At 34.2% G+C, this 14,710-nt stretch overlaps 1 protein-coding gene across 9 annotated transcripts in view; it reads left to right on the forward strand.

The window, feature by feature from the left end:
- The window catches only part of LOC124638100 (transient receptor potential cation channel trpm), a 248,595-nt gene that overhangs the window by 208,605 nt on the left and 25,280 nt on the right, over positions 1-14,710 (forward strand). For all 9 annotated transcript variants that reach the window (XM_047174945.1, XM_047174944.1, XM_047174947.1 and 6 more), the window contains one exon: positions 6,431-6,620. In XM_047174945.1, the coding sequence (XP_047030901.1) occupies positions 6,431-6,620 (190 nt within the window). The remainder of the gene's footprint in view (positions 1-6,430; positions 6,621-14,710) is intronic.

Genomic DNA, 14,710 nt, shown 5'->3' on the forward strand with positions numbered 1-14,710 from the left:
AAATTTCAAGTCAATACGACCATTGGAAGTGGTCTAGGTTTTTGATGAGTGAGTCAGTGAATAAGTGAATCAGTGTATAGTAAAAATAGCGATTTTCTGACGTCAATATCTCAAGACCTACAATAGGTATATTAATGAAATTTTGTATTTTAGATAAGTGAGGGGGTCTCAACAGATACTAGAAATTTGATATGCGTAAATAAAATAGATTTTGAGTTACAGGGGGGTCGAATTTGGCCCGAAATGGTTCGTGTAATATAACCCACGGCCGGTGTGTCGCCTTTTTTGCTCGAACTTGGCGGACACACTGCCGTGTGTCTAGATATAGCTAAGAAAATTGCCACCGTGTTCCTTCATAAGTAAACCTTTCCCCGGGTTGACGTTCCAATTTGCAGCGACGAGGCTCCTGTTATGAATAATTCCTTTTTTCGAAAAACATAAAAATGGCGTTTTAAGTCTGGACTTTTCCATTTTGTCCTACTGATGTTAATCTTATTGAAGCAGGTTTTTTAAAAATAATCTTAACTCAAATATGTATTTTTTTTTTACTGTATAAAGTTTATCTTGCGTCTCCTAAAATGTGTTCACGCCAATGGAAACGATTGTTAATAGAAAAAAGTATGATTGATCAACACATGGAAAACTAATGACTTTTCTAATAACTACAATAAAAGATTGATCACCGCAAATAATAGCCTTAATAAATTTAGTACTGCGAGGTAATAAATATATTTAATTAGTTCTTAGTTGGAGAGATTCGTTTATATAACAAAGTCGATAGAGTTTTTGTGCGACAACCATTTTTATTTCTTTCACTGAAATCACTAGGTCATGACGAAGTTACGGATCCATCATAAAAATGCATAATTACATCTTCAGGAACCAACGCCGGACGTAACATTAATTATAAAATCCAGAAGCGCAATATTATTACTGAAATTTAAACAGCCAAGATTTAAATAGAAATTTTTCGTTCCTAGAACAACGTTTGAGAACGTTACTCATAGTTTTTATCACGAATTTCGTTTAAAAAATGTCATTTTCTCCGACAGAGACAGTATGCCGTGTAATGAAACGGTTCAATCCATAGACGCGACTCGTTAGCACGTTTAATGGACGACCCGGGGCGTTGGTAGTCGCAGGCGTTCCTCAAGGAGACATTCTTGGCTCTGCACTTTTTATTACCACTTATAAAATTTCCCGTTGTGTTAGAATGTTGAACTATTTTTCGTGTTACACTTTAGAACAAGGTAACTTTTTTGTGATTTAATTACTTGTGAAGCCGTTTCTCTACAATATAAAGTCTCTCTCAATGTAGGTACGACGTTTATTATTATTGTTTTTGTTTATATTGTCTTACTAACGTTAATGACATTCCAAGGTTAGGTACAGATAATAATATGAGAAGTATCATAAAAATACTTTTTCTCTGAAAATCTTTAGTATTAAATTACAGTTTGAGGTAATTACGACTGAAAATAAAGCGCACAGAAAAATCTCATTTTAAATGACAAACAAACGAGATAAACTCCGGTTAGTGCTGCTAGACATTTTTATTATTTAACCACGTGTAAAATATAAGCGAGTAAACTGCTGGTTAAGTGAAACAAAGTTTTCACCGCGTTCTAAACACGTTCTCGCAATAAATACTCGTATGCTTATGTAACAGTTGAGTCTGCTTCTACCCGCGGTGTTGCTTGAGGAATATTAATCATTCAAGTTTATTTCTTTTGGTCTTTTCACCTTTTATTCTCACTGGTTGTATAGTTTTATTTCCTGTGAAAATATATATTGTTCCAGTCTACCACGGAAATGTATATGTCTTTTGTTCTCGTCTACTCATCTCCAGTTTTCTTACAACCTTGTTGTTGTTTATGCTATAGTTACTGTTATATTTTCTTCGTATTAAGGTTGTAGAGAAATAGAGCTAGCAAAATTTTTATAAGTCCTGTCAGTGTGACAGACTCCCAGACAAGATTTAATGCTCAATACAATCTTTTCTTAAGACATATACCTACCTGCACGATTCATTTATGTTTGAACACAGTCGAGATTACTGAATCAAGTATCCTACCGAGTTTTCAAACCGAGAGAAGTTTAAAGTACAAAATCGTTTCAGCGTTCGTTTGCTCTTCTTCACTGAAGTTTATATATTCACGCCTTCGTGTAGAGTGTAGATATTATAAAAGATGCTTACGGATAAATCATTCATTATAACGTGTGTGACTGTGATTTGCAATATTAGATTTGGAACTTGCAAATGTTTTAACTACTATTCCAATTGGATTCGTGTTCCTGCATCAAGTCTGTAAGTTTTAAAAGTTCCCATGAACTTCGATATCATATTTTACATATCAAACCCCGAAACTCTTCATGCATTTCCATTGAACCCAAAATCTAACAGTGTAAACTTTTCTCTTTGTCAGCATAAATAAATTCATTCTTACAACCTTACCATGGTGACATCTAAGAACAATGCTAAGCTCTCCATATTTACATGGCTCATGGCTCATGGCTCTGTTTGCAAAATTAAACAACGTCTAGACTAGTATTTCTTCAGTCAGTTAAACAGCAAGTATCTATTGATTGTTCTTTGAAGATTCATTCGTATTGAATCGAATGGGCTCGGATCAAAGGGGTAAAGAAAATGATGTCTTTTTTCTTTCATTGTTGAATTTGACTTGAATGTCCTGTTTTTTGTGTATTTTAGTAACAGTGCTAATATTAGTATTGACAATATCAATGTATACTCTCTTACATATTTTACAGTCATTAATAAATGTCGTTTTACTTATGTAACAAATCCCATCATTATATGGATTCGTGTCACATAAGCAAAATCTTGTTCCCGATCTGACATATCCAAAGAGAAAATTACTAGCTACCATAGACACAGCAAAAAGCGTGTTAGCCTTAATGTGGCCTAAATACCTTTGTCCATCGATATATATGTACTACGTACTAGATAGAACGTTCCGAACAAAAAGCTTACCACACTGAACTGCACTGCAGACTATGCAGTGCCCAAAATGGCAAATCAGAGCGATTTTGACACCTGCGTCAGATGGATGTCTATGAAACTACAATTATAAAATAGAAAATACATATCAAGGTATAAACTTACACATATAAACTATTCGAGAGTCAAGTTAGTAAAATTACACGCTGTTCATGCTATTACAACGCTTGTATATCATACTTTTCATTTACAATTCAATTTTACAAATATGCATTAATTTGTTCCCGCCCGCCATCTTGAATTATGGATTAAGAAAATCGTGCAGAAACAGATGTGCCATAAAACTAGCAGTAGGTAAAATATCAATGAAAACAGACTTCACTTTGTCATGGTATGTTCTTACTTTCAAGAAAAAATAATTAAATTCGCGAAAATTTGTGATAAAACTTAAGAAAAAAAACATCGTAATTAATATTAAAAACCCTAAAAATAAGTTCCTGGTTTTAATATATTACATGATTTTGCATTCAATTAGATATAAATAAACTTTTTGATATATTACATGATTTTGAATTCACTTAGATATAAACTTTTTGAGTAATGAAAAATGTAGGCAAAATACGAGCGACACTTCTGCAATTAACATCAATGAGGATGACTACATGTCACAATACGTCAACGAAATGTCAACAGACGACATAGCGGGTAAATTATTTGTATGGATGTTCTTGTCTATCGCTAGAATATATGTCAATGCCTTTGTCAAACTTCTGAACTTGATGATGTAGCCGGCGTAATTTCCTCCAAAAAGTTCTAAGCAAGCCCCGTTAAGTTAATTATCTCGACCATGTTAAAAGAAATACTTGTTCTTTTACTTGTTTTGTTTTTTAGTGATTTTTCTTTTAAATGCCTATGTATAAAAAGTATGCCATACTTAAAACATTCGAATTATGTACCTCCTCCTTTTCGGGAAGTCGGTTAAAAAGTGTAATGTAGTAAAAGGTATTGTATGAATAAATAATATTTTTTATTTTATATTTCCATTCTAGCATTACAAATTCCAGCATTCTGAATTATTAATCCAGCTCTCCATGATATAGTGAACACAGAAAGGATTCAGGTATTTTATTCCGTGCTAAATAACAATTTGAAAACGTATACCTGGCCATCCATTAGACAACTCTTTGAACTGCGGTAACAATTCGTGGAAACAATTAATTTTGTGGCAACACAGGCCTGAATAGTTTGGTTCCTATTTTTTTTTCGACGCGCACTCTATTCCTATTTTGAAATTTGATACGTTTTTATTGAAATAAAAAAGGTTTCGTTATTTATATTTTTTTGAAATCTCTGTTTTTTATGTTAAAATATAATCATTAAATGAAAACGTGTTGAAAAGTACCTAATTCATTTTTTTAAATAATTTATTTTAAAATCTAAATAAAATTCGAAAAAAAAGTAATCATCCAGCTAAGCAAATCCCTGGCTATGTTTTTACTACAAGGTATTTGTGATTGATTTCCATATCGCTTGTTTCCGCTTTTTTTTGTAGAACGTATTTTAAACAGTTTTTTTTAAGCATGTACCTTATACTTCATCCGCCATAATATTTTTTGTTAGTATAATTTGTATGTATGAAACAAAGGGGCCATCTTATTTTAAACATCCTACCCAGCCTCGCCCGCAAAGCTTTCTTATAAAATATTCAACTAAGTACTATTGCTTGCAAAAAGAACGTGTAAGTTCACAACATCAGAAGTATTATAACATGTACATTGTAGAATATATATTTTTATAACAGTATTTCATAAGCTGCTGGCAGAAGTTAAAAAAACATTTACCCAAAATTATCAGTGTCCAAGATAAACTTGAAGAATAAAGTGTTAAAATAATAAATCCATTTTTACATTAATTATGTCTGTCTAGTCTACTTCCTTTACCCCTCGAATAACCCAGAATTCTTAAAAGTAATATGGCAATTTTCGCTCCAATTTTCTAAAATCTTATTATACTTGGCCACTAAATAGGTTTGTTGCAAATAATGAACAATTTGGTAATGGGTCTCGTTCATTGGTCTAGTTTAAGTCTCCAATTCCAATTTCAAATTGGGTTATAGTTTAGAATTAAATTCAGTGGTGTGAGTAACGAGAATATCTGCGCGTTTAAAAAAAAGTATGAGGTACTGGCAACAAAATGCTGAATAAAGTCAATAAAAAAAGCTAAATATTTAAAATTAGAATAGCTCGTGATGAATAAAATTGTACCTACGGCGTGAGGTCCAAATAATTGTTGATTCTTGTTAAGTAATTAAGCATTTCTTTAATATTATTTGATATTATTTTGAAAGAAAACTTCATCAAAAATAATTCTAAAGTTCACAATGGATACAAGCTTGTGTTTGAATACTCGTCTACAACATTAGAGATAGGTATTAGGCCATTGCCCGAATTAAATTAAAACGTCAATAAAAAGTGCCAACAAGTAATACCTATTTATTTTTCATTAAGCAAATTAAACTATTTTATGCTCCTGCTAAAATAATGTCCATGTTGTTCTTTTTGTGCTCGTATTTTATTTTTAATTTTTATATTGCGGTACTCTTTATAATCATAAAACTATTTGAATTTAAGGTTATTAATACGTTACTAGGTCATCAATCAATTAACAAATTATATGCACCTACTTTTCCTTCAACTTTAGCCTTTGTTAAAAATACGACTCAATTCTCTTCCACTACCTCCCCCAAACAATAAAGATCTATTACACGAACAAACTGAAAGGGACAACTTAATTTGTATCAATTTCTTAAAGACGGACACCGCCTAAGTAAATAGGCATTTTCTTAAGGTCAATGACCGACCTAAGTAACCCTTTGTCAACAAATAATTTCGATGTTCGTGTCGAATTCCTTGCGTTTTGAAGGTAAGTAAACCATTAAAATAGCTTGCTTATCACGGTGTTAAAATTATTTAGGGGTTGTTGACCTTTCCGTTTTTATTTGTTCGGTAATTGAAAAGGTATTCGACTAAATAGGTGAACACAATTAAGCGTTAAGGTAGGCGGTATATTGAAATTGCTCTTTTCATACTGAATTGTGGATTTTGATTGGTAAGAATGATTTCACGAAACAACTGTAACCTTTCCGTTATTTTTACAAAGTTACCTCACAGAAGAGCAATATTTTTCAAGTTTTCGTTATAAGCAATTCAATTCTAATTTAATAAGCTTACGGTATACTATATTGCCCTCTCCTAATATCATGATTAAGCATTCAACAACACCATCCTCGTTTGGAGCCCTATTTCTAAATTGGAAAATTATTACTACATTGACAAAGTATTATATTACACTACTGACTGATACTACAAAGACAATATTATTTATCACCAATAATATTTCCTTCCTTCTAATCTAATACCTATGTGTCTTCAATAATCTGTTCTCCTTTTTAATTAAATATTCCTTTCCCAGATCACGGTGTTCAGAATCCAAGAACGCGCGGAAGGCGGCGAGGTCCAGGAGTTGGACCAGGTCATTCTGACAGCACTCTTCAGGGCACAGCACCTGTCTCCAAGTGAACAGCTATCCTTGGCGCTGACATGGAACCGAGTGGATATTGCCAGGTCCGAGATCTTCGTGTATGGACAGGAATGGCCACCAGGTAAGATTTATCATGTTATTTACAGAAGGAACCAATCGCGCGAGTCACTACATAGGAGCAGATTTTGCTTATTAGTGGTGCAGGTACGTGAGGGACCAATCTTAATGAAAGCTTAGGTTACGTGTTTTCTGATATTTTTTATCAGGAATAGGTACTTATATTTTTGTCGGATTCCATAAAAAGAGATTATTAAGTGTCAGTTACGTACCTTGCTTAAATTCTAAATTAATCTATACTAATATTATAAAGCTGAAGAGTTTGTTTGTTTGTTAATTTAATCTCAGGAACTACTGGTCCAATTTGAAAATTTCTTTCAGTGTTAGATAGCCCATTTATTGAGAAAGGCTATAGGCTACTTTTTATCCCGGTACGGGAAGTAGTTCCCACGGGATGCGGGTGAAACCGCTGGCAGAAGCTAGTATTGCTATAAAGTCAAAAACAAAATAACAAAAATTCAAAATACCATCGACTTATCCTATAAGCACAAATGATAACTCTCCTTCAGCAATCGGGTAAAAAATTAATTTGTTATCGCAGGTTGAATCTTGAACCTATACGCTACCTTTAGTAGGACAAATATTTACGTATAACATTAGGTATTCAGGATTTCTAGATTTAGCGGAAACCGAATACATAATACAAATGTTGATCTCACAATGAATATTCAGAGAGTTGTCTGGGGTTAATATTTATTGCGCCTTTAGGCTGCGGATGGAAATTCAAGAGTACTGGAGTGTGTAATGCGAGAAAACAAAAGCCTACCTAGCTGAAAATATTTTTATAGCAATTACAGCTGCTTAAAAGTACATTAATGCGAAAATTAATTTGTTTGACAAAAGAACAGAATATATTTAAACTTTGGCTTAACCCTTGAACTTCGTTTTAGCCATTGAACATCCTACAGGTTAAAAGATTGAGATAAAATTTTATTTATTTTTATGTAGAGATAGACTTCTATTTGTGCGAGAGTTCTTTCTTGGGAGTCAGACAAAGTCACGGGCAAAAGCAAGTAGCTGGTATAATATGTAGGTGTACTAAATTGAATGCCTAATTGTTTCTAGTAACAGACGGTGTTGTGTTAGGCTTAATAATTAATTTCAATTAATACCGAATGGAAGCCTAGTAAGTAAAACCTCTTAGGATATAGCAAGTGATTGATTCGGTTACATACACAATCTAGACACGACGTTTACTCAATAAGTAGACTGATCGATCAAGGTACGCCACAACGATTTGTTTTAACTGCCTATCTTCCTATCTCCAGTTTATTCGATAATTTGTAGGATATTGAATGAATTTTTAACTTCAGTTGCAAAATCATTATAGTTCGGTGGTCAATAAGTACTAAAATCGATTGATGATTTCCTCGTAGCCGATTATCGGGCACGGCGGTTGATCTCATTTAAGGAGATTAGCCAACTGCACAGGAGATTTTAGGCCTCGGCCTCGAATTATGCGGGCAGCGGGGCGGTCACCGCTTGACTGGAGTGCACCGCTCGTTGCCCGCTCCCGCGCCGCTGTATTCGAGGGCCGGTCCATTTGATTATATAGTAAGATCCTGCCGCTCCCGCGCCGCAGCCGCTGCCGCCCCGCTGCCCGCTAAATTCGAGGCCGAGGCCTTATAGTGCACAAGCATTTGCGCAGACACATGCACTCCTTCACACTCATGGCCAGATGAGACATGACCGACATTAAAGTTCTTAAATATATTACGAAATATTCGACATTAATTTTAATAACTCTATATTTACTTACTAAAACAATTTCAATAATGTCCCCTTAACCTAAATAACGTAAATAGGGTCCCCAACAAAATTAATACATGTCTAAACCAACTTAAATTGGTCCGCAGTTTAAATACAGACGAATCAAAGTTTCAAGGATCGGTTCATTAACAAAACTTAGTTTACAGAATTCACAAATAAATATATTTATTTGGACCCGTTTTGCGAAACGAAATTTATTCATAGATTCTAACCCTTATTGGAATTTGGCCGTTGAAAATGATGTACAATCGTATTGTTATTCGAAATGGACTTTGGTGAATTCTCACAAATATTTTGTTTGCCGATATGGAAGGCATAATTTATGTTAGGAGAAAGTATGTTAATTTGAAAGTGCTTTGTTTGGAATTAAATAAAAGGTATACGAAAGGTGTTAGAATTAGAAGGCAATAAGGACTAAAAATAATAATCCTTTAAACCGACTTCCAACAGCACAAAATATATTTTGCCTAATTTGTACTTAACGGACAACGGTTGTTGATCTTTAAGTTGAAAGAAAACGAAAATACGCAAAGAAAGAAATTCAAGTTACATTTATAATAATTTCTAGAAAATAAATAAAGAGTCTAAATCAGAAAGATTTACACCTCCGGATCTTACGCGACCCTAATCACTCTGAATACAAAAGGGTTTAACCTGACCTTTACTCTGCTAAAACTACAATGACCTTTAGAATAATATTTATTTTTCTAGCAACGTTCCAAAAATCAAAACTTATAGAATTTCAATTTTGGGCACAGAAAAACAACAATCAGGGGTTTGGGGTGAAAGGGCCAATAGGTAACATTCATCTGAACATAATTTTAAGTTGTGTACTAAGTTGTGCTTATTTTACAACTTTCGTCTTTTGTTTTGGTATTCCTTTTATTTAAAATTCGCCATATGAATCCGAAGAATCAAATGAAAGACTGGTGACTATTTTACGAACGCACACATACGCTACCGTGAAGTTACAGTTAGGTATTCATAGCAGTTTTTCATACTTTTGAAAAGTTTTTGTGTTTCTATTTTATACTATCTATAATAACCGCACACTAAAGGTCAGCAAACGATTATACCTAGCTCGTAGAACGTTATAGAAAAATAGAAAACTTTGTATCCAGGAAAATAGAAGAGATCACTGGGGAATGTACAACAAAAGCTATTTCGTTTTCCGATAAGCAAGCCCACACGTGTCTAATATTTAATACTTATGCCACTGGGGTAGTGGTCGGTGGGAATGGGAACATTGTATTAGGTAATAAAGACGACAAAAGGTAATATTGCCTACCGTGCGAAGTGTACCTTTTCAATGTGTAGTCGAAATGTTCGTGAGTAATATTGAAATATTTGATCACATATATATTTTATAATATTAATTTATCAGATAGGTAAAAGTAGGTTTGAAAAAGCAATTTACGTTATTTAAAATAAAATCGATGATTGCAACGTAAAAAAACGTTCAAAGGTCATTCAAGTAGATTTGGCAAGGTCATTCAAGTTTTTTAGCACTTGCGAAAAATAAATCAAAACTCGTTGTCGTAAATCACGATGTCAGTCAAAATGCGTTATTTTTCACTTGAAAACGGTCAGTAGGCAGTAGGTACTGATTTATTTTTGTTGGCAGAATGTTTCCTGGTTTCCTTCGTGTGATTGAATATTAATTTTGTTATTTTTAGAAACTTGTTAAATTGGTTTTATTTTTATACTCCGTTGGTAACAGTCATTTATATATACCTACCGATAAAAGAAAGTCATGTTAGCTACACTACTTATACCAAAGAATGGCTGAACCGTTTAAGCTGAAAGTTAGAGCGTTTTAGCTTAGACCCGGGTAAGGACATAGGATAGTTTTGGTCAAAATCCGGGCGAAGCAGTTATCTCGGGACGCGGGTGAAACCGCAGGTGGAAGCTTGTTTATGATAATACTTAATGGTGTGAACGTTTCATAGTGTTTGGTACATTTATAGGTTTGCAGTTTAAAACTGTGTGAAACAGTGTGCTAATGGGTAGCCGATGCCAAAGCACATTTTCTCGTACATTTGGCATGAACGTAGCTCAAAGCTTAGCTTTCAGTTTGTTGGCAACAATGGAAACATTTGTGCATCTAGAAAACTAACATTTACCTACTAAAACTTTTATACATACATTACATACATGTAATGTCTTACATATACAAATAGTTATTTTCTAATTCAATCTAAATCAAAAGCTCGTAAGAATAATTTGATAACTCTCCTTGAGGATTTTGTAGTGGTAATGTTACTATACCTACGTGAGAAATTCCGCAGTGTACTTAACATAAGGGCTAATATAAAACCCCTTTTATTTTGGAATTTGAATAAATGGCGGTCTTAATATTTATGAAAAATTCCGCTGAAATCTTAAATCGTTTATTAAATTGTATAGCACGATATTTTAAGTAGGCCCCTCGCTTCAAAAGTTAACTGAAAGCAATATTATCGAGCGAGTATAAAAAACTACTTTGTTACAAAACCAAGCTTCAGTGTAAAACTTTTTACTTAACAAACTCTGGTTACTGGTCGTTAACTTTCAAGTTAAGTGCTCTTCACGACATGATTGCCTCGTCATTAACAAACATATGTAGGTAGGTATAAGTTGTATAGGAATTCTTAAAAAGTCTTTTTGTATCAAAAGAAGGTACAACTATCCTGACAGTAAAAAAATATATATATATGTATATAGGTAATGCTTCTCTCTCTCTCTCTACTCTACACTCTCTCTTTTTCTCTCTCTCTCTCTCTCTCTCTTTCGATACTCTAGGTACAGAATAAGCTGCGGGTTGTTCGAAAGAGATACCGCGGCCCTGGCACATAAAAAGGCCAATGATGGAACACGACGGTTTTTAGTCAGTAAGAGTCTGACACTCCCTCACCGCTGCTAACCCACAGCGGGAGGAGTCATTTGATGACTTTTGACGTCGTTAAAAAAAAAAAGTACAGAATAAGCAATTCATGAAAGTCAAACCTATTTGCATAATATTTAGAATATTAATTATGATTATGATTGTTATACCTACCAGGTTTTTTTCCCAACTCCTTTCTGCGTTAAATATATGTAAGTAGGTGTGACGTTAAGATGGTTAAGAGCTCAACTTGATGCAAACTTACCAAAACTATTTTGCGAAAACCACACTTACAAGTAAACGAATAAGACAAACGTCAACCATTTCATTTTTTATCACACACCCCTCAATAAAAGTTACCAGTAGAGCCTCAAAGCGACTCCATTCTCAGCACGTTTCTTTTTCATTTTTATTACGAGTATATTTTACGACGATCATAAACACAATATAGCGTATGTGCCATGAGATACCAGGATAGTGGATAGGCATCAGGTGTCCTGTAAATAGATTCAAGCAAGATCTGCGTATTGAAGGGTTAGGAATTATATTGCAGAAGAATCAGTCGAATAAAGGCTCAAAAAGATTTTTGTAAAGTGTTTAAAATAACCGAAATAGAAATTTTATTATCGCAAGTATTACGAAAACTCGTAACCCGCCACGACTTCGCATAGGTAGGTATAAATTATACTCAATTCTTCCTCTTGAATCTACTACGAGTATAATTCAGTCAATGGGCCTAATGTTTCTGACAAACCGTATTTAGATGTTTCCTTTAAAGGCCTATTTAAAGGGAGTCCAAATGCATCTGTCTTGTAAACTGCCCCGGTTTGGTTTGGCAGGTACATCGCTTTCGACTTGACTCTCTGATTTATGTAGCTTTGCACCCTCTACTATCGAGTTCTAAATCTTAAGACGTCAGTTGGGTTAAGCCAATTAGACTGTGACTTGGGCCAAAGTTAGTGATGCTGCTAATCTATGCTTAGATTCTTTGGCTAATGATAGCCCTGTTGCAGCTAACGGAGGTTTTCAATATTTTATCTATCCGTTCATTTTCTTACTGCAGATAGAATTTTGACATTAGCCTCATACAAGTTGTACTATCAAATTCATGTCTTATCCATGTAAACAAAACAAGCGGTACATAGAGTATTGGGGACGAGCGTTAGTACTACTAAATCATTGATCATCAGTTTAGCGCACTAGAATTAGATGACAGCCAACGTATGCCATAATTTGCCAAACTGATTTATCAGGGGTCATTTGTATCTAAATACAGCATGGAATACTAATGCTATTATTGCCGCCAGTATGGTATAAATGAGGTTATTACTTCGTAAATAGATGACCTCAATAAAGGGTATACTCGCTCAGAGCTGTTTGGTGGAAATTCTATCCAGATTTACATGTGTTTTTCACTTGCAACAATGTCAAGATGGTAAAAAAGTTTTTGTTTGCATTAGAAATACATCCGAACAAAGTGATTTTCATGAAAGTTTAACCATTTTTTTTAGGTTAAAGAAAATTCTTTTAAATATGAATGTCGAAATATTCATCTCTCTGACACCAACCTTCTGAACTTACCTTCATAGTGATAATAGCCGTGCCTAGGGAATAAGGATGTTGTTTCAAAACACAAACTAGGGTTGTCTCCCTCTCACAATGGATTGAAGCTCTCAATGGAATCTATTGTAGCCGGATTATGGCGAAATGAGGTGGCATTCTCGCGTGTACTCTCTAGTTTGAATACAAATTGAATTCTTGGTGTAAGCACAGGATTTTAAGATTTATTTAATTAGAAGAAACACAGAATTAGGTTTTGTTCAAATCGATTTTAACACAGGCATACAAGGGCTGTGGAAATGTTTGAAAGAGTTACCACGGCCCTGGTACATAAAGGGCTTCAGAACGAATATGATAGGTTTTAGCCGTTAAGAGTCTGACATTCCGTCACGCTGCTAGCCCACAGCGACAGGGGTCATTTTGATGATTTCCCATCAAAAAGAAGAAAATTACTTACAAACATTAACATAGTCTTAAATTAAATAATAATGTTGCTATTCATCTCTTCAACAACATTTTTTTACCATACTCTTTCATGATAATACTTTGTCTATAAAACTCTTAAACAACACGATAGCATCAGATGGTGACACAAACTTTTAAATTGCCTTCAGATTCCAATTTTTCTTTGCAAAGTCTCAAACTTTAACGTCTTCCACTATCTTTCTTTCTTTGCCAATTAGAAAAACCGGCCAAGTGCGAGTCGGAATCGCGCACGAAGTGTTCAGTACCAGAGTAAAAATGAGCAAAAAACGTTTCACGCTTGTTGTATGGGTGCCCCCCAAAATATTTATTTTATTCTAGTTTTCAGTATTTTTTGTTATAGTGGCAACAGAAATACATCATCTGTGAAAATTTCAACTTTCTGACTATCACGGCTCATGAGATACAGCCTGGTGACAGACGAACGGACAGAGGAGCGAAAACAATAGGGTCCCGTTTTACCCTTTGGCACGGAACCCTAAAAACGAGCGATAGTTTGTAAGAGAATTACTGTTACAGCCAGTTGTAACGTTAATTAATGTACACATGCATATTCCAGTACATAAACGCTTTTCGTTATTGTAGTTGAAGCTGCGAAATACATTCTAATTTACTATCCGTGACCCCGTTTAATAACATTGGTTGTATAGTTCATACACAATATAAAACATTGAAAAATACAAAACAAGAGATCATCGGCCTAGCCTTTTTCCAACTATGTTGGGGTCGGCTTCTAGTCTAACCGATTACAGCTAAGTGCCAGTGTTTTACAAGGAGCGACGCCTATCTGATCAACCCAGTAAATAGCAACCGAATTTCCGAAACTAAGACTAAAGAAAGTTTTTACACACTGTCTACATCTCTTTTATTCTCATTTTCCTTTCGCAGGTATGCTGGAAGAGATTTCTTTAGAAATAAGCATTACCTTTGTAAATTCTTTCTTTCCTGTCGTCTTTCTTTATTATGTGTGTGTACAAAAATTTGTAAATAAATAAATAAAGAATATAAATACATACTGTTATAATTACTGTGCACCTAAACATAACCAGTAATATATCATCCTCATATAACTGATATGTCTACTCAATTTATAACAAAGATCCCTGCACCTGACATAATTTATGCGAAACCGATTCCAATACCGGGATTAATTTGATAAATAGACGAATATTTAATAGAAACTCCTGCCACTACATTCTAGAACCATTTATTTTTGCTACAGCAATGAAATCAAAATAAATTTAGCAGTACTGTAAAAGAAATTTAGTGTAAGAACTACCATCTTGTTGCACATTGCGGTTTAAGAGTACCCTACACACTGTAGACTAAATAGTCGGTCCAATCTGTTTTCAGTTGATCTGAGACCGGCTAAATATGTAGTTGCCGTCGTACCACAAAAACTTTTAAACGTCTGTTGA

Source organism: Helicoverpa zea, chromosome 17 (genome assembly GCF_022581195.2).
Source record: "Helicoverpa zea isolate HzStark_Cry1AcR chromosome 17, ilHelZeax1.1, whole genome shotgun sequence".
Classification (NCBI taxonomy): domain Eukaryota; kingdom Metazoa; phylum Arthropoda; class Insecta; order Lepidoptera; family Noctuidae; genus Helicoverpa; species Helicoverpa zea.